The sequence below is a fragment of the Python bivittatus genome, unplaced genomic scaffold, assembly GCF_059951505.1.
Source record: "Python bivittatus isolate LINGU-HERP-01145 unplaced genomic scaffold, Pbiv_v1 ctg000580_np1212, whole genome shotgun sequence".
Taxonomy (NCBI): Eukaryota; Metazoa; Chordata; class Lepidosauria; order Squamata; family Pythonidae; genus Python; species Python bivittatus.
The window spans coordinates 1,907,156-1,924,992 of NW_028277087.1; the positions used below are offsets into that span (position 1 = coordinate 1,907,156).

Genomic DNA, 17,837 nt, shown 5'->3' on the forward strand with positions numbered 1-17,837 from the left:
CTGGCCCGTCATCTGCAGTGGGATCTGGCAGTCCCTGGGACCCACCCCTGAGCAAAACCCGGTCTTAGGAATGGAAGAAGGGTTGGCGAGAGCGTTTCTGCCCAAGTCCAGGACGGGTTGCTGGAGGTGACCCCCTGGATTGTTTTGCCCACGGTTTCACTTCTGCAGATCCTTCTCCCTCCCACCCCCCTTGGCCACTTTTGGCCCCCGAACAAACACCTTTTTAACCACCTTTCCTTTTTTTTTCCAGACAATCTTCCTTTAATACAAAGTCAATATATATATCTACATACACAGTGGCGTGGCAACCACTTAAGACCGTTTCTTTTTGAAATAACAGGGTGATGGCGAGAGGGCCTCGCTTTCGTAGAAAGGAGGGGAGGAAAGCAATTTGAAAGAAAAGGACAGCAGGATCCGCCCGGCCCCTCGCCCCCCAGCCCTGCCAAGATAAGCTTTTATTTTTTTCTTCAATTTCCAAAACATGTAAAGAAAGGTTAGCTAACAAGAGGGGAGAGAGATCTCAAATATATATATATATATATCTTTTAAAAAATACCATTCTGATCAAGCCAGGAGAATGCGTTTCCTTGCCCCCCACGGCAGGTTCGCATTTCTCCTCCCAGATGCCCATCAGTTGGAAGTTCGGCCGTTCCGGGTAAAGATCCCGCAGAAGCGACAGTGCCACTTGAACCCAGGGTTGGGAGGCGTTGAGGGGGCACCCCGAGAGGCCTTGGCTTGGCTCAGTGCCGTACATATGTATATATTTATAGAGAGTTATATGTATATATTGCTGCTCGTACGGATGATCCACTTTGCTGCCCAAAGATTCGGCAGCTTTGATCCAGAGAAGCTCCTGCCAGGGTGGCGATGCCAACCTTCCCGAGGATTTGCCAGGGGAAAGAGGCCGGCAACAAATTCGGTGGATTCCTTCTCCTTCTTCCAAAGAACTCAGGATGCACGTGTAGCGGCTTCTCCTCCCCACAACCCTGCGAGGTAGGTTAGGCTAAGAGCAAGAGAGTGACCAGCCTGAGGCCACCCCGTATTTTAAGGCTGAGCAGAGCTTTGGACCTGCACTTTGTCCACCCGAACACTTTCCAGCCGGCGCCCCCCGCTCTCCCCCCACAATCCTAAGAAGCAGGAAGCGTAGGAGTTTCAGCAACTCCTGCTGCCTCCGTGCTCGTGGCTGGCAGAGCGCATCGTTCATTCTCATTACTACCACGTTGGTTATTTCAAATGGGCTTTTCTCCGTGGCCCTTCCGCGGACGCAAGGGACCTCTGGGTGGATCTTCTCTGGATGCAAAGGCAGCGCTGTCTGGACGCCTCCTTGGGCTTTGGGGCCCCCCGGCTGTTCTCTCTGGGCCTGGGAAAGATGGACAAAGGCGGGCAGTTGGAGGGCAAAAGACCCCCTGCTTTTCGCCCCATCCAGGACCCTTAACTTCACTCACTCTGTCAAGGTCCCCCAAATGGGGGATAAAAGAAAAAAGAAAAGAAAGGAAAATGAAAAGCAGCAAAGTTTTGTTCATACATGAGCAGGTGAACCCTTTCCTTCTTCTTCCTCCTCCTCCTCCTCCTCCTCCTCCTCCTTTTTTTTTTTCAAATGGTAGAAAAGCAATATGTAAAAGTAGCAATATTTCGCACGGCATTTCTCTTATGTCACACAACCATTACACGTTAACGTTTCTACAGTGAAAAAATAGACTGTCTTTAAACATAATATGAACAAATAAGTATTTTTTTTTTGTAAATTCATTGACCGATATTCTTTTGTATTTTTACATATTTTTTAAAAAAGGAAAAAAAATTACACTATTAAAAAAAGAGACCCAGGAAATAAAAATAAGAAATAAATGTCACTTATAAGAGTTACATCGATACCTTTTAAAGAAAGCCACTCATTGGTGTTGCCTATCCTTATCCAAGATCCTTACAGTCTGTTTATCCTGCTTGGATTGCAAATGGAAACTACCCTTCCACTGGAGATGAAGACCCTATTTTGGACAATAATGTAGCCAACACGGGCTTTCTCTATTCCAAAATCCACAGGCTCTCTTAAAATTTGCCATTTTTCTCTTTGGCATCAGGGAAGGGGAGGTTAAAACGCCCACAGAAATAAATGAGAGCAACAGAAAAAAAGGTTGGTTTGGATGTGCTAAGGGAATTGGAAAAGTAGGGGGAAGAATTCCATAAAAAGAAAGAAAGAAAGAAAGAAAGAAAGAAAGAAAGAAAGAAAGAAAGAAAGAAAGAAAGAAAGAAAGAAAGAAAGAAAGAAAGAAAGAAAGAAAGAAATGTTGACCGGTGTTAAATGTACTTCAAATCTCCATGGCGCCACCCTTCTGAAATCTGGAGAAGAGAAGATATGTAGAACTGCATTGCAGATTTCCAAAATTCAGAGTTTAGAATACGCGGGGGGTGGGGGGCGGAGCGGTAAATACTGGGGATTTTGCATCTTTGTGAAACGTCTGGGGCATGTAATAACTTATTGCCTGTTTTGGTTCGCTTTTTGACGTAAAAATTCTGCAGTGGTAAAAGAAGAGGAATGTTAAAGTGTTCAGAAGCTAAGCTGAGAAAGAGGCAGCAGGACAGCTAAACCGCCTTGGCGGAAACTGAGCCCTGCGATTCCAATGAGATTGCTCGGCCGTACCTGATGCAAAATTTGCTTTGTTTGCCTCTTTAGCACACCTAAGTGGCTTCCTTTAAAGTCTGCCAACAAGATTAGTATGTAAACTGAACCCTAAAATGTTACTGTTGTGGTCAAAATCTTCTTTTGCTATTCCCCCACCCCATCAGCTGTTTCTCTCTCTCTCTCTCTCTCTCGTTCTTGGGCATGGTTTCCCAACCGGACTGCTGTTCTCCAAGGTGTGGACGAGGCAAGCATCTGCTGTATTATGAAGTTTCAATACGGGTCTGGATCAGCTCCACGCGGCCCATGTGCTCTCCACACCGTAAACACCAGATGAGGTAAGAACAACAAGTTCGCCACTTAAAAAGAAGAAAAAGAAGGAAAACTCCCGCCCTGGTTCTGAGCCACCCTGTGGATGCTCTGCAGTCTGGGGTTTGGAAACACAGGCAGAAATGGGGAAAGTTCCTTTTGGAGACGCAGCGCCTCGGAGGAAGGGTGGGGTGTCGCTGCTCCGCCCTCCCCTCGCGCCTCCCTCCTCGCATTAGCATCCGAAATGGGTGTATCGGGAGGTAACGTTTTTCTGATTCAGTCTGTAGGTGTTTAGAAAGGTCGAGGCTAGCTTCTCGTAGCTCAGACAGGAGTCTGCACAACGAATGGCTTTTGAAAAGTTTCCTTTCCTTTTTATGTTGCATAGTGATCAAAACTTCCAAGGTACTCCAGGGCCGCTTGGTAACAGAACTGATATTCGTCCTGCAGAAAGAATTAAGGACGAGCCGGGATGGGAAGAAAAGAGAACAAAGTTATTATCAGGCAGAGTCTGCTCGATTCCCTGCAAATGCACAACAGGCTAGGATGAAGCAGCTAGAAACCAGCCCAGGTCCTTCTTTATTGGATCCATAAAGTGGCACCTCGAGTTGATTTCGGTGGATCACAACAGTCTTATAAAGCAGGCCAGGCTGAAGAAAAAGCACGGGTCAAGTGGGGATTTGAACTCGGGTCTCACCAGCACCGGCCCGGTCTCAAGGCCCGCATGTGCTGGCATCCATATGAGGCGGTTTGCAGGAAGAGTTTGGGGCATCCTAAAGACCAACAGATTTCCTAGGTGGTCAAGCTTAAAAGGGGTTTTGAGAAGTGAAAAGGGTTCAGCTTGGTAGGCCTGGATCTCTCTCTGCAGGCTCTCACAAAAGGCTGGGGCAGAGCTTTGACCGTAACACGTTGCCCGGCATCTTGCAGATTCTGCCCCGTCCTCCTGTGGAACCTGCTGCTGGGCCTGCCACCAGCATGTGCCATCCTGGGGAATGGCACCAAGTTATTCCCATCCCACCAGTGATGCCTCTTCCCAGCCCCGTTGAAAAAGACACCCCAATATTTGCTTGGGGAGATCTCTGAGAAGTTCCCCAATGTCCCTGCCTCCTGTCTGAGGAGGAGCCCTGGTGCAAATGTAAACGGCGCCTGCTGGCTTTTGCTGCTTCGGAGGAGGAAAACGGCCAGGGGAGGGTTTACAGGTCCTCCTGTGGGGCACCCAGTGGCACGTCATCTCTAGCCTTGTCCCCATTCTGGAGCTGGGTACTGCACCGTTGCAAGGACGGAGTCAGAGGAAGGGTGGGGGGCTCAGCGCTTCTCCTGCAGCAAACACGTTTGATGGTCACAGGAGAAGCGCTGAGCACCCCCCCTTTCCCCTGGCCCCATCCTTGCGAGTTTTGGGGTGAGTCCAAAGTGAAGCTCTCCTTCTTACCTCTGTCTGCACCATGGCAGGCCTTTGTGTCCTCAGCATCTTCACGGTCTGGAAGATATCCACCACACCTTCGTAGCGCATTCTCTCTAGTACGATGCTCAGTGTGATGAAGACGCCGGTCCTGCCTACTCCCGCACTGCCAAGAAAGAGGGACATAGCATGGAGGGCCTGCGGGGAATCCGCCTTGACCATCTTGTGCCTTTTTCGCAAAGCTGGGGATAAAGCAGACTTCCCCGACCTGCCCTAGTCCAGAGAGGCTGGACTACAGCTTCTATCATTCCCAGAAGAAACCATGGGGGTTGCCAAGACGTGACAACTAGGGCGATACAGGGGTTTGGATCTGAAGGCAAGAGATGCTCTGTAGCAGACAGGATCCTCGTGGAACACCTGCCGGCCTCTTTAAAGCAGCTACCTCCCGCAGCTGCAGTGCAATCCTGGGAAAAGACCCAGTGGGTTTAAGGAGCTGCAGATGCAGAGCCCAGCATGGACCCACTGACCTGCCTGCCAGCCCTGGCCTAGCGAGTCTGCAAGTGAACTCAGAGCGCCCAACCACAAGGGTGGCTAACACAGGAACTTTTACATTCAGTCCCACCTGGGAACCATCTTTTCTGACAGGCTCCGAGATCAATAAACCCTTCCTTTAAATCTGAATCTCAAGTGCACCCATCTCCCACGTAGAGCTCCCACTGCCCCTTGGCTTGGAAGGCGAAAAGGGAAGGTACGGATGATACGAAAGATCTCTAAGCTCTTTGCAAGGAAAGCCCTCGGGAAGAAGTTATGTATGCTGCCACCTATACAAACGGAGACTTCTGTCCCCCTCCTAATTTGAGGCAGGGGATGCCGGGGGAAAGCAGCTTGCCTAAAAAGGGATCAGAAGAGGCAGACTAACAAACTTGTGTGTAGGAACTAGACAGCCACAAGCTTGTCAGGTTCCCCTGTCCCAGTTCCTTGGCTGGAGTTGCAAGCTTTTTTCAGGCTTAGCCAGCCAGGAGCAGAGGTAAAGGAGCAGATGGCGTCCCCTCACCCACAAGACAGATCCCTCAGTGCCAAGGTGGAAGCCCGCAAGCTGAGGCGGAGAGTCTTTAATCTCCCTGCCCGTGCGTAATCAACTAAGGCTTTAATCACAGATTATCTTCTGGAGCTGGAAAAACATCCAGGGGCTCACCACCTTCTCGGGCCCCTTAGGAAAAAGATGGATGGATGGGTTCTGTGTTGAGCAGGTTGGAAACAGAGTTTGAAGTTGAAGAACAGAGCAGTGATCTGGCTACTTTTGGCCAGGATCCAGACGATACTTAATGTTCTCAGAGACTTGCATCCATTCACGGTTAGAGAAACCGGCATCCAATATTTCAAAGTAATAAACAGCAGATAATTGCTTGCACTACCTCCTTCATAAGATGTTGTTTTGCCCAGTATTCTCTGCCCTTAGTATGGAGAGGCTCAGATAGCAGGAGATTGGAAAGATAAAGCTAAAAAAATAGTCCACTCCATCTCCCATTCCCAAGAGCTGCAGGAAGACAGACTCTTTAAAGCTTTGCAATTTACCAACAGGTCAAAATCTATCCATTTAATGGGCTATTTAGCCAGTTAGTTCCTCCCTGTTCTACAAAGAAATCCTTTATCAATTAACAGGCCTTGCAAAGAAATGAAAATGATGGGGAGGTGCCTCTTGCTAATCTGCAGGTGAGCTGGAAATGAGGGCTAAAAGCTGCTTACAATTTATATTTTAGGGGAAGTGGGTGGAGGGGAAGTAAAGGAGCAGAACAGAATAGCCCAACTATATAATTTTAGCTCCAGGAAGGGAAATACTGAAACTCTCAGGGACTAACGATCTGTGTGCAAGGAGAGCAGTAGAGAGGTCAGTGATGCCTGTTGTGCAAAATAAAATTTAGTGCAGTTAGAAGCTTCATTTTAAAGAACATTCACCATTTCTGCCATGAGAACGGCCCAGTTTTCAGCCTGAGTCTGGTGCTAATGAAAGAATTCTGCCAGAGATTGGAGAAGGGACATATCCAGGGCCATCCGCAGGGGACCAGATGGCAAGATGGTAGCTGTGACCATGTTACCAAAGCCCTGCTTTGATTACACAGTTGCAGCCGGCATACTGACTTTTATGACCCTCTTTGCCTGCTGATGGTCACAGACACATTAGCTTTTTATCTAAACCATCAATCAGAGAGTGATTTTCCTCCTCTTCTCCATCTCTGGAAACTCCGCCTTAAGACAGAGCTTAGCTGGCTGGGCAACCGATGCAGCTCTTTTTAATTCTAAAGTATCAGTGAGCAGACAAAGACCAAGAAGGTCCTGAACGGGCTGACTTCTTTTCCTTTGGCAGGAAAGGAGAATCTTCGGTGCTCTGGGACAGAAAGAGGTGCTCCAGCTGTGTGTACCTGCAGTGGACAGAAATCGGTCCATCTTGTCCAAACTGCTCCTTGGTTTTGTGGACCTGCCCAATGAAATCAATAAAGCCTTCGCCAGATTTTGGCACACCTTGTTCCGGCCAGTCGGTGAACTGGAACTGACGCACGGTTCTTGACTGGCCGTCCTGAAAAAAAAGGCAGGGTTTAAGGTGTAAAAACAGAACCAGTGCAACAGAACAAACCAACTGTCAAGCATATCAGGAAGCAAGTAAGTTCTCAGAACTGAATGAACCCTGGAGACTTCAGCAAGCTTGTACATTTTTTTCCCTCTACAGACCATGTGGTTTTGCTTCTCTAGTACAAATAAAGTTTATTTTATTGCTTTTTATCCCATCCCTCATCCAGGAACATTTATTGGCTACATCCACAGAACATGCCCCAACCCTGCTGGCATTTAGAAAGGCTTTGAAAACTTGGCTACTCCCCAGGTACTGGAACCGAGAAGAGCAATGTCCTCATTGGGAGAGTAAGAATGGGAGCCCTATTACGGATGTTACTGACTGTTGCTTTAACCTTAGTTTGTTTTCAGTTGTAAGGTGCCCAGAGTCACACTGTTCAAGTTGGCTGGTCATATAAATAGTTTAAATAAACACGTTTACCAAGATTATGAATTCCAGGGGCATTCACAGGGGGAGTCGCAAAAGTCAAGATAGAGGGTCTGACCATGCACCCAGAGCTCCACCACTTTTTTATGTGCAACACACACCTGATGCATTAAAAAACAAAACCAGCGTAACAAAGCAGAAACACCAAAATGTGGCTGAAGAAGGAGAGGCAGGCTGAAAACCCCCAGAAAAAATTAAAACATTGGAGGGTTTTGTTAGCTAACATATGGTGGAACAGAGGACTCAGTTTGGCAAACCAGGAGAGGCCCAATTTTGATCCTTCCTTAGCTGCAAATTCAGCGGTGACCTGGGCGAGTCATTCTCACTCAACTTAGTCTACCTCTCGGGGTTGGCGTGAGGCTGACACTCAGGTGGGAGAAGGTGTACCCCAGGTTCCCTTAATCTGGTGCTCAGCAGAAATTCTGGAACTGCAATTTCTTGGCTGAATAATGCTGATGGCTCAGACAGCCCTTCCTGTGCTCTTTTAAGGAGAAGGAGGGGAGAAGTGTGCTGCTTTAAAAAAATTGCCATACAGGAAAACACTGTGCAATAGTCATGGCGACATGGCATGCTATCTATCATCTAAGGAGGGAGAGAAAAAGAGAGAGAAAAGGCATTTATGTGTGTTCATGTCCTTCAGAAGGCAGGAAAATCCTTGGAAACAAATTCAAAAGGATTAAACAGCAAGAGATGAACAACTGCTGGGATGAAGAACAGGGGGTGGTTGAAGATTTCTTGCCAGAATTCATGCAGATGAAATACAAGGGGAGGTTTGGGAGGGGGTGGGTGGGGGACTATGCATTATAGTGGTAAGATGGTGAAGAAAAACCAAGAGAGGGAAAAAGAACCCCACAGGAATAGGTGAACCAGAAAACGCCTTTAATCTTTGGGTTCACTCTGAATTTTCCTCTATAGAATTGCCAGGTTGAAACAAAAGTGATGATGCAGGTATGGAGGGCAGGGGCCCTCTGCCCTCCAATGTATCTGTTTGGCCCTTGATTCTGAAGCTCTTCGCAGCTCTAGCTGATAATGGAAACCCCCCTTCTCCACCTGAGATTCTAGAAAGCCACTGGCTATCACAGAACACAATATGTCTAGTCCAATCCCTTAACAGCAGGACATGATCAAAGAAGCAAGAACCACAAATAAGAGTTTAGTGCAAGAATTTGGAGTAAAATACAGAATCTTGGAAATTGAAGTGTGAACTTAGTGGATTCATTAAGATGGAGTTTCTTTAAAAAATTTGAATCTCTGCTTCCCAGAGTTTCTGAAACCCAGACTGGACTGCCATGTATGAGATAAGCTATTAACAAACCCCTCTTCCACCAGTTGACTCCCATTTCTTTTCTTTCTCAGCCCCCTTACAATCTGTCACATGTTGCTAGGCTAGAGGCAGTCAAACAACCTGGTCTACTAGTCAAATATCCCCTCCAATATTATCTGGCTCATAGGGGCCACCACGAGGATGCCAGTGTAAGAGATCCTTCTGGCCAGAGAATCTCACTGAGGACAATGGTGGATCATACATGTCCACAGCTCAATCTGATTTCCGGCCCAACCTGATCTGCTTCCAATGATCTGTATGCAGGACCAACATTTCAGCATCACTTCATCCTGGACAGCTGGTGAAGGATGGGAATTTGGCCATGACTTACTCTGGCGTCGGTGACCTTGAATTCTCGGAGGATGTATTGAGGCATGTTATATTCAGCCATGGGGTCCACCACAAAGTACTGATACCGTGCAGACCTTTCGGCTGGCCAGTACTGATGGCACTTTTCCTGTTGACCAACAGAGGAAGAGGCTCACTTACTACCAGCAAAAAAACCAGGACCTACTGCACCAACCTGGTGTTGAGATATCTGATGCAATAAAATTCCCACAGGGGCCTGGATAGTTCAAAGCCAACCCAGCATCCTGCCCTGATTTACATTCCCCTTGGAAATATTTGAGAATTAAATTAGAATTTTAGGAAAACCAGTTACTATCACATTACTCAGTGCCAGCAATGTTTGGCAGCTGGGATTCTTTTTTTATTTAGCTGCTCAATATATCCCCTCACCCACATGGATGGAGGCTATTCAATCATTCACAGACAGAGCAATGGGCAGAAGGCCAAACACAAACACACGTGTGTGTTTTTATAGCTATGCCTTAATATAGTTGTGAACATGACTGGACTGCCACGTATGAGGTAAGCTATTGATTTTCCTGCTGTCTTTCTAACAGCCCAAGCTCTGCAGCTTGGCTATCATCTGATCCGAGATTTAAGTTGCAGGGGCTTCTCATGAGCATTTCTAGCTGTGCGTGGGGTTATATGCAAACAGCCACGTCAATACCTGTTGCCAGAAGTGTCTGAAGGAAGAGGGGAAAAAAAAATCAAGAGGGTGGCCACAACCATGCAGTTGAAGACCTGCCCTTTTTTACATGCATCGAGATGAGACATTTGGCTCCCCTGCGCACATTACTATCGGTTGCATAGGAGAAAAACAAAGGACACCTAGGAAATCAAAACTTGCTATCCAAGGGACATTCACCCATGATTCTGGGGTTTGGAATGAAGCGCCAAGCCAGGACTTCCCGCTTACCCGACCCATCTCTCGCAGCTTGGTCAACATCACCACAATGGTTGAATTGTTCTCCCAAAGCATGCGCCAGAAGTCCTCTGTGGTCTCGGCCAATGGTCCCTGGGTGGCGATGTAAGCCTTCTGTTGCCTGCAGGAGCAAGAAAATCTACTATGTTTGGAGGGCAAGCTAAGGAGGCAAGATGGACTTTCAGTGGAAGATGGATTCCATGACAGTCCAGAGGAATGCTGAGACCCATGTCAAGTTGGACGGCAGAAGCGGGCTCATCTCGAACCCATCAGCCACAAAGAACACAGCAATATGAGAAGACTTCTAGTTACACATTTACCCCTGCCAGGTTGAAGAATCACCTCCACCCCCTTGCTCAGCCTCCCTTAACCTGGCACTGCCAGATATGTTAAAATCCAAGTGCCAACACCATAAGCCAAGCTGGCTGGCGTTAGTGGGAACTGCAGCTGGAGGACAGCAGTTTGGATCTGAATATCAGTTGTTTCATTCTCTTTGGGGAACTTTTTCTTTTTCCTCTCTTGTCCTTTGAAGTGGGTTTTTATAACAACAAAAACGGAAACAACTGCAGGTCTAAAATCTACGCTAAACATTTTGCAAACTTCAACCTTGCAGGATCTAGCTTTGGCATTTAACGTGAAAGCCCAGCTTCACAACAGAAGTCAGGAGAAATTAGGTACTCAGAAATAAGGAACGATTTGTTTTCCAAATTAAAAGACATGGTTTTTAGCAGCCCTAATTTAGGAAATATAATGATGGGTTGCTGTACCTGGGCTGCAGAAATCCAGCGGAGCACTAGATGGTGACAAAGAGTCAATTTTTGGTTCCTCTCTGTTGCCACTCCTAGTCACCTGGATTTCTGCAGTTCAGATATCACGGTCCTTGGTAACAGCAGGAGAAGAAGCCTTATTCCAGTGGCAACTACTAACAGAATAGGAGCCAGAAACCCTTGTGGACCACTTGGAATTTCCAAACAACCTTCTTACCTCTTCAAGCTTAACATTCAGAAGGAAAGGCAAGGTAAAAGAGAGCAAGAACTGGGCCACTGAGAAACAAGCATCTTTTAAGAAAGGTTCTAGAGGAGCAACACATGCACACATCTCTAATGTGTAACACCACGGCACGTATATTGAGGACTACGGATGGCTGGCATATGGAATAAGGAACAGTAGGAGACAAAGGAACAAGGCATCACACCTCCTCCTGGGACTTTACCTGTATCCATCAATGAAGCTGGCATTGATGTAGTCGGAGCCCTCGACTCCGCGGATAGGCTGAAGGCAAACCCGTGTGGTCTCGTATGGCATGATGTTGACAAGGCGATTCTTGAATTTGTTACAGGGAAGGTTGGCACTGATGAACCTGGAGGTGTGAGCTTTGGAGTTGGCCAGTCTCTGGCAGGGGAAAGGGAGCACAGGCAGGTGAGTGGGCAGTTCAGGGCAGGCTGAAGTGACCGTAATGCCAGCAGCACAGAATAATGCTTCCCCCCGAGTGGACTTCATCTCCTAGAATTCCCCAGTTAATGTGGCCATTGTTGAGGATCCCACGAATTAATGGTAATTCACCAGATGTATGGACTTTTACTCCCAGAATTCCCCAGCCAGCATGGCCACTGCTGAGAATTCTGGGAGTTGAAGGTTTCCCTAAAGACCTCTATTCCCCGAATTCAGCATGGCCTCAGCTTTGATTTCTTTCAGATAAACACTGCTCTACAGACGTGTTCTTGGACCTTTACATGTGTAGATGTCACTCTCAGAATCTGCCAGCTGGCATGGTCATTGCCTAGAATTCTGCGCACTGATGGTCACTCTCAGACGTGTGCATTTCTACTCTCAGAATCCCCCAACCAAAATTTGAGCTACTGCTCAAAATTTTTGGCATTGAAATCTACATATCTGGAAGTCACCCAGGTTGAGAAACAGTGTTAACTGAATATTGTCTATGCCAGCCTTCCCCGACTGAGAATTCGGTGAGCCACAGTCCCACCCAGGCCTCTTCCTACCTTCTCAGAAGATGGCAGGGCACAAGTCCAAGGCTTTCTGAATCCAAAGCAAATGCTTTCCCCTCAAAGTACAGATTGCAGTTTTGTGCAAGCTAACTGTGCAGCCCCCTGCTTCCAGTGCAGGAGCAACAGCACAAGCTGCCTGAGTCACACACCCATGTATCTCTGCTCACCTTGAATTCCAGCTCCATGCCTGTGACATGTTCCCCCACTTCTATCTGTGCCAACCTCTGGATATAGGTGTACAGGTTCCGAGCGGGGACCTCCGTGTTTCCACAAGCAACAGCTTCTAGCAAAGAGTCGTGTATGAAACTGTACTGGTCTTCTGTCTGCACCATGTAATTTCGCTGGGACCTCATGAGGGTGACATGCCCATAAATGTCCACTGTCTTCTCATGCTTTATTCTCTCCAGCATGGCATCGATTACAATGAAACAGCCAGTCCTCCCAACCCCAGCACTGGAAGAATAAAAATATAGGTGGGGTAGGTAGGAAGCAAGGATTAAAGAAATCTTTCATCTGAATTGTGTCGACGTTATTTCCACCCCTCTCCCTCGAAATTCCCTGTGGTGATTGCTCCATTCCACCACAAGGAAACAAAGGCATAAGATAGCTAACCAGATTGCCAACTTGGAATCATGTATTTGTAACCGTCACTTACAAATTAAATCAATTAAAAGGAAAATGGCTAAGGATGGAGATGGAAATGCATGCTAAACTTCTGGTGGAGTAAGCATTACATTCTGTGGTCTTCAGAGGTATATATGGTCCTGCCTGCCTGTCTGCTAAGAAGCGGGTAGCTGGATCAAGGTCGCCAGAGAGATCTGGAGATAAATCAGGCCTTCCCAGTCTTAGTCTGGCCCTGTAACCAGGAATGCTTATGTGTGTGTAAGAGAAAAATCATTTTTGGGTTTCCTCGCTGTTGACATCTAGATGGCTGTATCTAGTGACCTCCTGCTGTCTGGTCTGAAACCAGAAGTGACTTGAGGGCAGCAGGCTATCTGTTTGACTTATATTACATTCGTCAGCACAGTGTACATTGGGTGAAATCAACAAGCCAACAGCCCTAGGGTTTATGTTTCACAAGAAATTGGATGGAATGTGATCTGCTGAGATGGGAGTGTGTGTGTAAGGGAGGAAGCACAAGAAGAGGACACACACCAATCGTTCAGCGCTACAGGGGGCTTTCCAGTGCATTTCACCTGTATAAAGGCTTCCGGAACAAGCTAGGTGCAGATTGGGGAGGCTATAATGGGGAAATTCCTGTTCTGTTGTTGTTATTACCCCTTAAATTTGCATGCTGCCAGATCATTCAGATTGCTGAGTAATCCATTTGAAGGAGGGGGGAAAAGGTGGGCATTTAAAAGAAGAAATCACATGTTTTTGTTTGGATGCCAAACTCAGTTAATAAAAGGACCTCCAGGTCCTCCTCCTCAAACTCTGGGGATCTTTTCTCCCTTTTTTCCTCAAATCCCCTTTTATCTCCATCAATCAGACTGCAACCCAAAAAGCCTTCCTGAAGAAAGGATGGGTGGGTGGATGGGTGGGTGGAGGAGGGCATAGTAAACTAAAAGGCCTGAATCCTTCTTCTGAAGCAATAACAGGGATTTCCCTGGTCAAAGATTTTGATCAACTCTTTCTGTGGCTATCAGTGAAAGTGTCCTGTCCACCCTCTGAACTTTCTGAAGAAACACAGCTTGAAACAACATTTTGCAGCATGAATCATTCCCTGTGCAGGACTATGGATAATTTCTCCTTGGACCTTGCCCCCTCCCAGCCCAAATGTTTCTTTCTTCCCCACAATCAGTGGCCGCGGACTGTGTCAAAATATTTTGTTCATTTGAGAATTTCTCTATATCTTAGAAGCTGTTTCTTTTCTTTTTTTAAAAAAGGTGCCTCCACCATACTTTTGCGATCCTTCCAATTCCATCAGCCCCTGCAATTCCTCCTTCTTTTGGGGCCAGTTTGGGCTGAATAGAATTCTGTGAGAGTTTGTTTTGACATCGTTAGATCTTTCTGTTCCCACAACAAGAGACTGTGGCTCCCACCCAAAAGCTGTTGCACAATTTAGGTGGGAGAAAAGTGAGCGTTGATTTCACTATAAATAGGGCTCACATTTGCTACACAGCAGTTGCCGGGGTTCTTTCATAATGACTTCTTAGCTTTTCTGTGATAAATTCCTTATCAGAAGTTCCTGGATTCTTCTGTGCTCATTTAATTGGCTTCAGCCTAGCCTGGCTGGGAGAAGCTCGACAGATTGACTCTCATAGCCCAGATGTCAGATGTAGAAGGAATGCTATTAAGAAACTCAGATAACAGTTCTGAATGACTACATTTGGAAAGGTTAACATTCACACACACAATTTCATCCAAATCTCATTGCTATAAGAATGTCCTCCTCAATTATAAACAAACATCTCTGGATCCTGTTACATTGTCAAGGTTTGATAAGTGCGTCCTAGTGTTAAGTTTCATGGACCACAAACGTGCTATAAAAACTATCATGCCTCATGCAAATTTGATTTAAATTCAACTGCATACTTGGACCCCATTTTGAGCAGAAAAATTCAGCTTTCTCCATGAAATAACAATGTCCCCTATATATTGCTTTCCTGACCCCTTAAGCTTGGGTCTGACGCCTTATGGCCCAATTACAGCCTGTTGACTGCGGGGGCAGGCTGGAACAACATAGAAGCAAGCCATCATCACACCCCAAACCTGGTCAGTTGTGTGACAAAACTACACAATGTGTAGGAAATTTATGGAATCTACAACTGAAAGATATTGTGATAACCTGCAATGGGGGGGGGGTTGGGGATGAGATGGATGCTATTAGTGGTGACTGCTGTTGTCCTCAGCTGCCACTACATGTATAATAATAATAGTTATTATTCGACTTTTATTGAATTTTAATTCTGTGTTAGCCTCCCAGAGTCACTGTTGTGAAATGGGCAAATATGTAAATTGACCAAAATAAATAAATAATAAATACATAATGGAGGTGTTCAAGAATAAAGCTACATTTTCAGAGTAACAATCCCTGGGGGAAGGGGTCCACAGCCCTCATATCTGCTCCCAGGGATCTGGTTGGTCCCTGTGGCAAAGAGGATGGTGAGCCAGCAAGAGAGTTCCCTGATGTCCTTACTGCTACATGTTCAAAGGTGATTCAAAAAGACCTGTCCCCAAGTTGGTTTCTTCCTTCCCTTCCAAGGAAAACCTTGTCCTGGGCCCTTCTCTTGCACCACCACCAATTGGGCCCCCAAATGGATTGGCATGGGGTACCTGCAGTGCACAACAATGGGCCCAGCATCAGGCGGGTTGCACGTTTTCACTCTCCTCAGAAAAGCCAGAAATGGGGTGGGATATTCAGGAACTCCATGATCTGGCCAGGCTGTGAACTGGAACTGGCGCACTTCACGCTTCTCACTGGAACCATTCTGTGGAGGAAGAGCAGAATCCCAGAAGGAGCCCATGATGGAAGACGACATGATGCGTCTGCCTTGCGCAACATGTTATGAGCGAATGAAAGCACAGGCTGAATTGGTTGGTTCCATATCACATATCTCAATGCCAGGGACTGCATTCGCACAAGGTGTCAACCTTGCTTGTTCTAACCTTGGTCAAGTTTGCGCGCCTTAGTGTACTGTGAGAACCCAGCCCAGTTGAGTCTGGTAATTTAATACACACTGCAAACTCAGGAAACGGGTTAATTCAGGAAACACAGTAAAGGAGTTATGTCATACAGCCCCTTATTTTAGTGGCATTTGCTTCCAGTGTGGATGGAGCAGTCCAGAAGACAGGACAAGAAACAGTGGGTTTAAACTAGATGAAAGAAGCAGATCTGGGTTCGACCTCAGAATCACCTAATGAGAAGAGCTGTTCATCAATGGAACAGACGGCCTGAGGAGGTGGTGGATCCTTCTCTGCTGATGGGATGCTGTAGTGGTGGATTCCTGCGCTGAGCAAGGAGTTGGACTGGATGGTCTCTGAGGTCATTTTCAATCCTTCCATTCTATGATCCTGTGATCAAGGAGGTCCTTCCAACAGTAACAGCTGGAACAGATGCCTTGGGAGGTGGTATCCCCTCTCCTCTACTTGGAGGTGTTTCAGCAAAGGCCAGATGGCCATCTGGATGCTGTCCATTGGTGGACAGCTTTTACCGTTAGGACATTCTTCTGAGGTCTACTTCCTTGTATTTTAAATGCCTTGCTTCTTGTTCTGTCTGCCCAGCTCTGAAGAATTCTGCCCCTTCTTCTGCCCTTCAGATCCTTAAAGATAGCCATCGTGACTTCTCACAGCCTTCTCTTCTCCATACTAAACATACCTAAAGAAGGAAGAAGCTCTGTTCTCACCTTGTGGAGAGAGAAGGTCCGGACACAGAATGTGGCCAACTCAATGGTATCTAACAAGGTAACTTGGATCATCCCATAGGTCTCCGTGCCCCGGCCTGGCCAGTACTGGTCACACTTGATCTGAAAAATCAACATAGTGGCTGTATTATATAATTAGCTCCATGCTACACACATGAAACCACAGCATGAAAAAAAAAATCCGGATAAGCTGAACTTGCTCATACTTGACCCACAAAATCAGAGATCCCAAACTGACTGTGAGCTGTTTGTCTTTTTACAAGAAATTCAAATTTGGCACTGTGAAATCTTGGAGTCTGCACTGAAAGAAACTGAGCTCAGGGTCATCTTCACTCCTGGCTGAGAGTTCAGTACGCGGTGTCCTTGGGCTTTTCAAGCCCCCTTTCTAGGGAGCTGAATTTTGAATCCCACATCAATTCTGAAAGTTTCTCCCGATTTTTTATTACAAAACTATAGCTACCTTCAGTTCCATTGGAGATATATTAATGGATTAGTCCCATTTTAGAAAGTCAACAAATCACAAGGATTTTAGATCAGTATGGACACACCAAAACATTAACATTGTGCAATAGGGTGGGGAAATATATATTGAGAAAAAGTTGGATGGAATTTTTTTTAAGCACTTGCATGAAAAAAATAACATAAATTCCCTCATGTTCATTCATTGGGTCAACTTATTTATTACTTTAATTATTTTACTAGGCTTCAAGGCAGCTCCAATCACAAACAACTCTGAGCAGTGTACATCTCACCTCTGTAAGGTAGATTAAAACAATTTAATAAATATAAAACATATCAATAATATCATGATCAACATATATATATATAGCACTAGAAGTAATCAATTAATCAATTCAACTCCAAACCAGAAGAAGCTTTTCACATGCAGAAGGAATAAGGTGGCAGCATTCCTGCCCCCAAGTCAGGGTGGGGTGGTGGTGGTAAAAAAAAAGTAAAGATGGTAGCACAACTGCAGGATCAAAGCTGTGCCCCCTTTTACATGCACTGCACATGTGACACACGTAGAAAAGCCCAGGCCTTTGGTCGCGTTTTAATGGCCTTCCCCAAAACTGGAAGGGAACATTTGGAAATGTATTTTTAATTTTTCACGATTGGCCAGATCCACCTTTCTCACACTGAGTTAGGCAGGAACACGATCCAATTGACCGCACTTTTTCTCACCCTGGATTTCTCTTCCAGCTTTGTCATCATCACCACCGTGGCGGAACGCTGCTCCCAAACCATCCGCCAGAAGTCACCAAAGGTCTCTGGCAAAGGGCCCTGGGTGGCGATGTAGGCGTTCTGCTTGCGGTACCCGTCGATGTAGTTGGCATTAATGTAGTCGCTCCCTAGGAGGCCTGCATTTGGAGTGGCCAAAAGAAGAACTGTGTTGGAATCAATGTCTTTTGCTAGTTCCCAGCCTTTTGAGAGCCGCACTCTTAATCCCACCCTCCCCAAAACAGCAGCTGCGGAGAGGTAGGGAGTCAGTCCTG

At 46.4% G+C, this 17,837-nt stretch overlaps 1 protein-coding gene across 7 annotated transcripts in view; it reads right to left on the reverse strand.

The window, feature by feature from the left end:
- Positions 1-237: 237 nt before the first annotated feature.
- PTPRS (protein tyrosine phosphatase receptor type S) overlaps positions 238-17,837 on the reverse strand; it is a 220,860-nt gene continuing 203,260 nt past the window's right edge. For all 7 annotated transcript variants that reach the window (XM_088149347.1, XM_088149346.1, XM_088149345.1 and 4 more), the window contains 10 exons: positions 17,527-17,702; positions 16,327-16,446; positions 15,257-15,411; positions 12,148-12,433; positions 11,188-11,366; positions 9,969-10,095; positions 9,036-9,161; positions 6,746-6,900; positions 4,356-4,491; positions 238-3,370 (listed from right to left, as the gene is read on the reverse strand). In XM_088149347.1, coding sequence (XP_088005473.1) covers positions 3,302-3,370; positions 4,356-4,491; positions 6,746-6,900; positions 9,036-9,161; positions 9,969-10,095; positions 11,188-11,366; positions 12,148-12,433; positions 15,257-15,411; positions 16,327-16,446; positions 17,527-17,702 — 1,529 coding nt within the window. In that variant the 3' untranslated portion in view covers positions 238-3,301. The remainder of the gene's footprint in view (positions 3,371-4,355; positions 4,492-6,745; positions 6,901-9,035; positions 9,162-9,968; positions 10,096-11,187; positions 11,367-12,147; positions 12,434-15,256; positions 15,412-16,326; positions 16,447-17,526; positions 17,703-17,837) is intronic.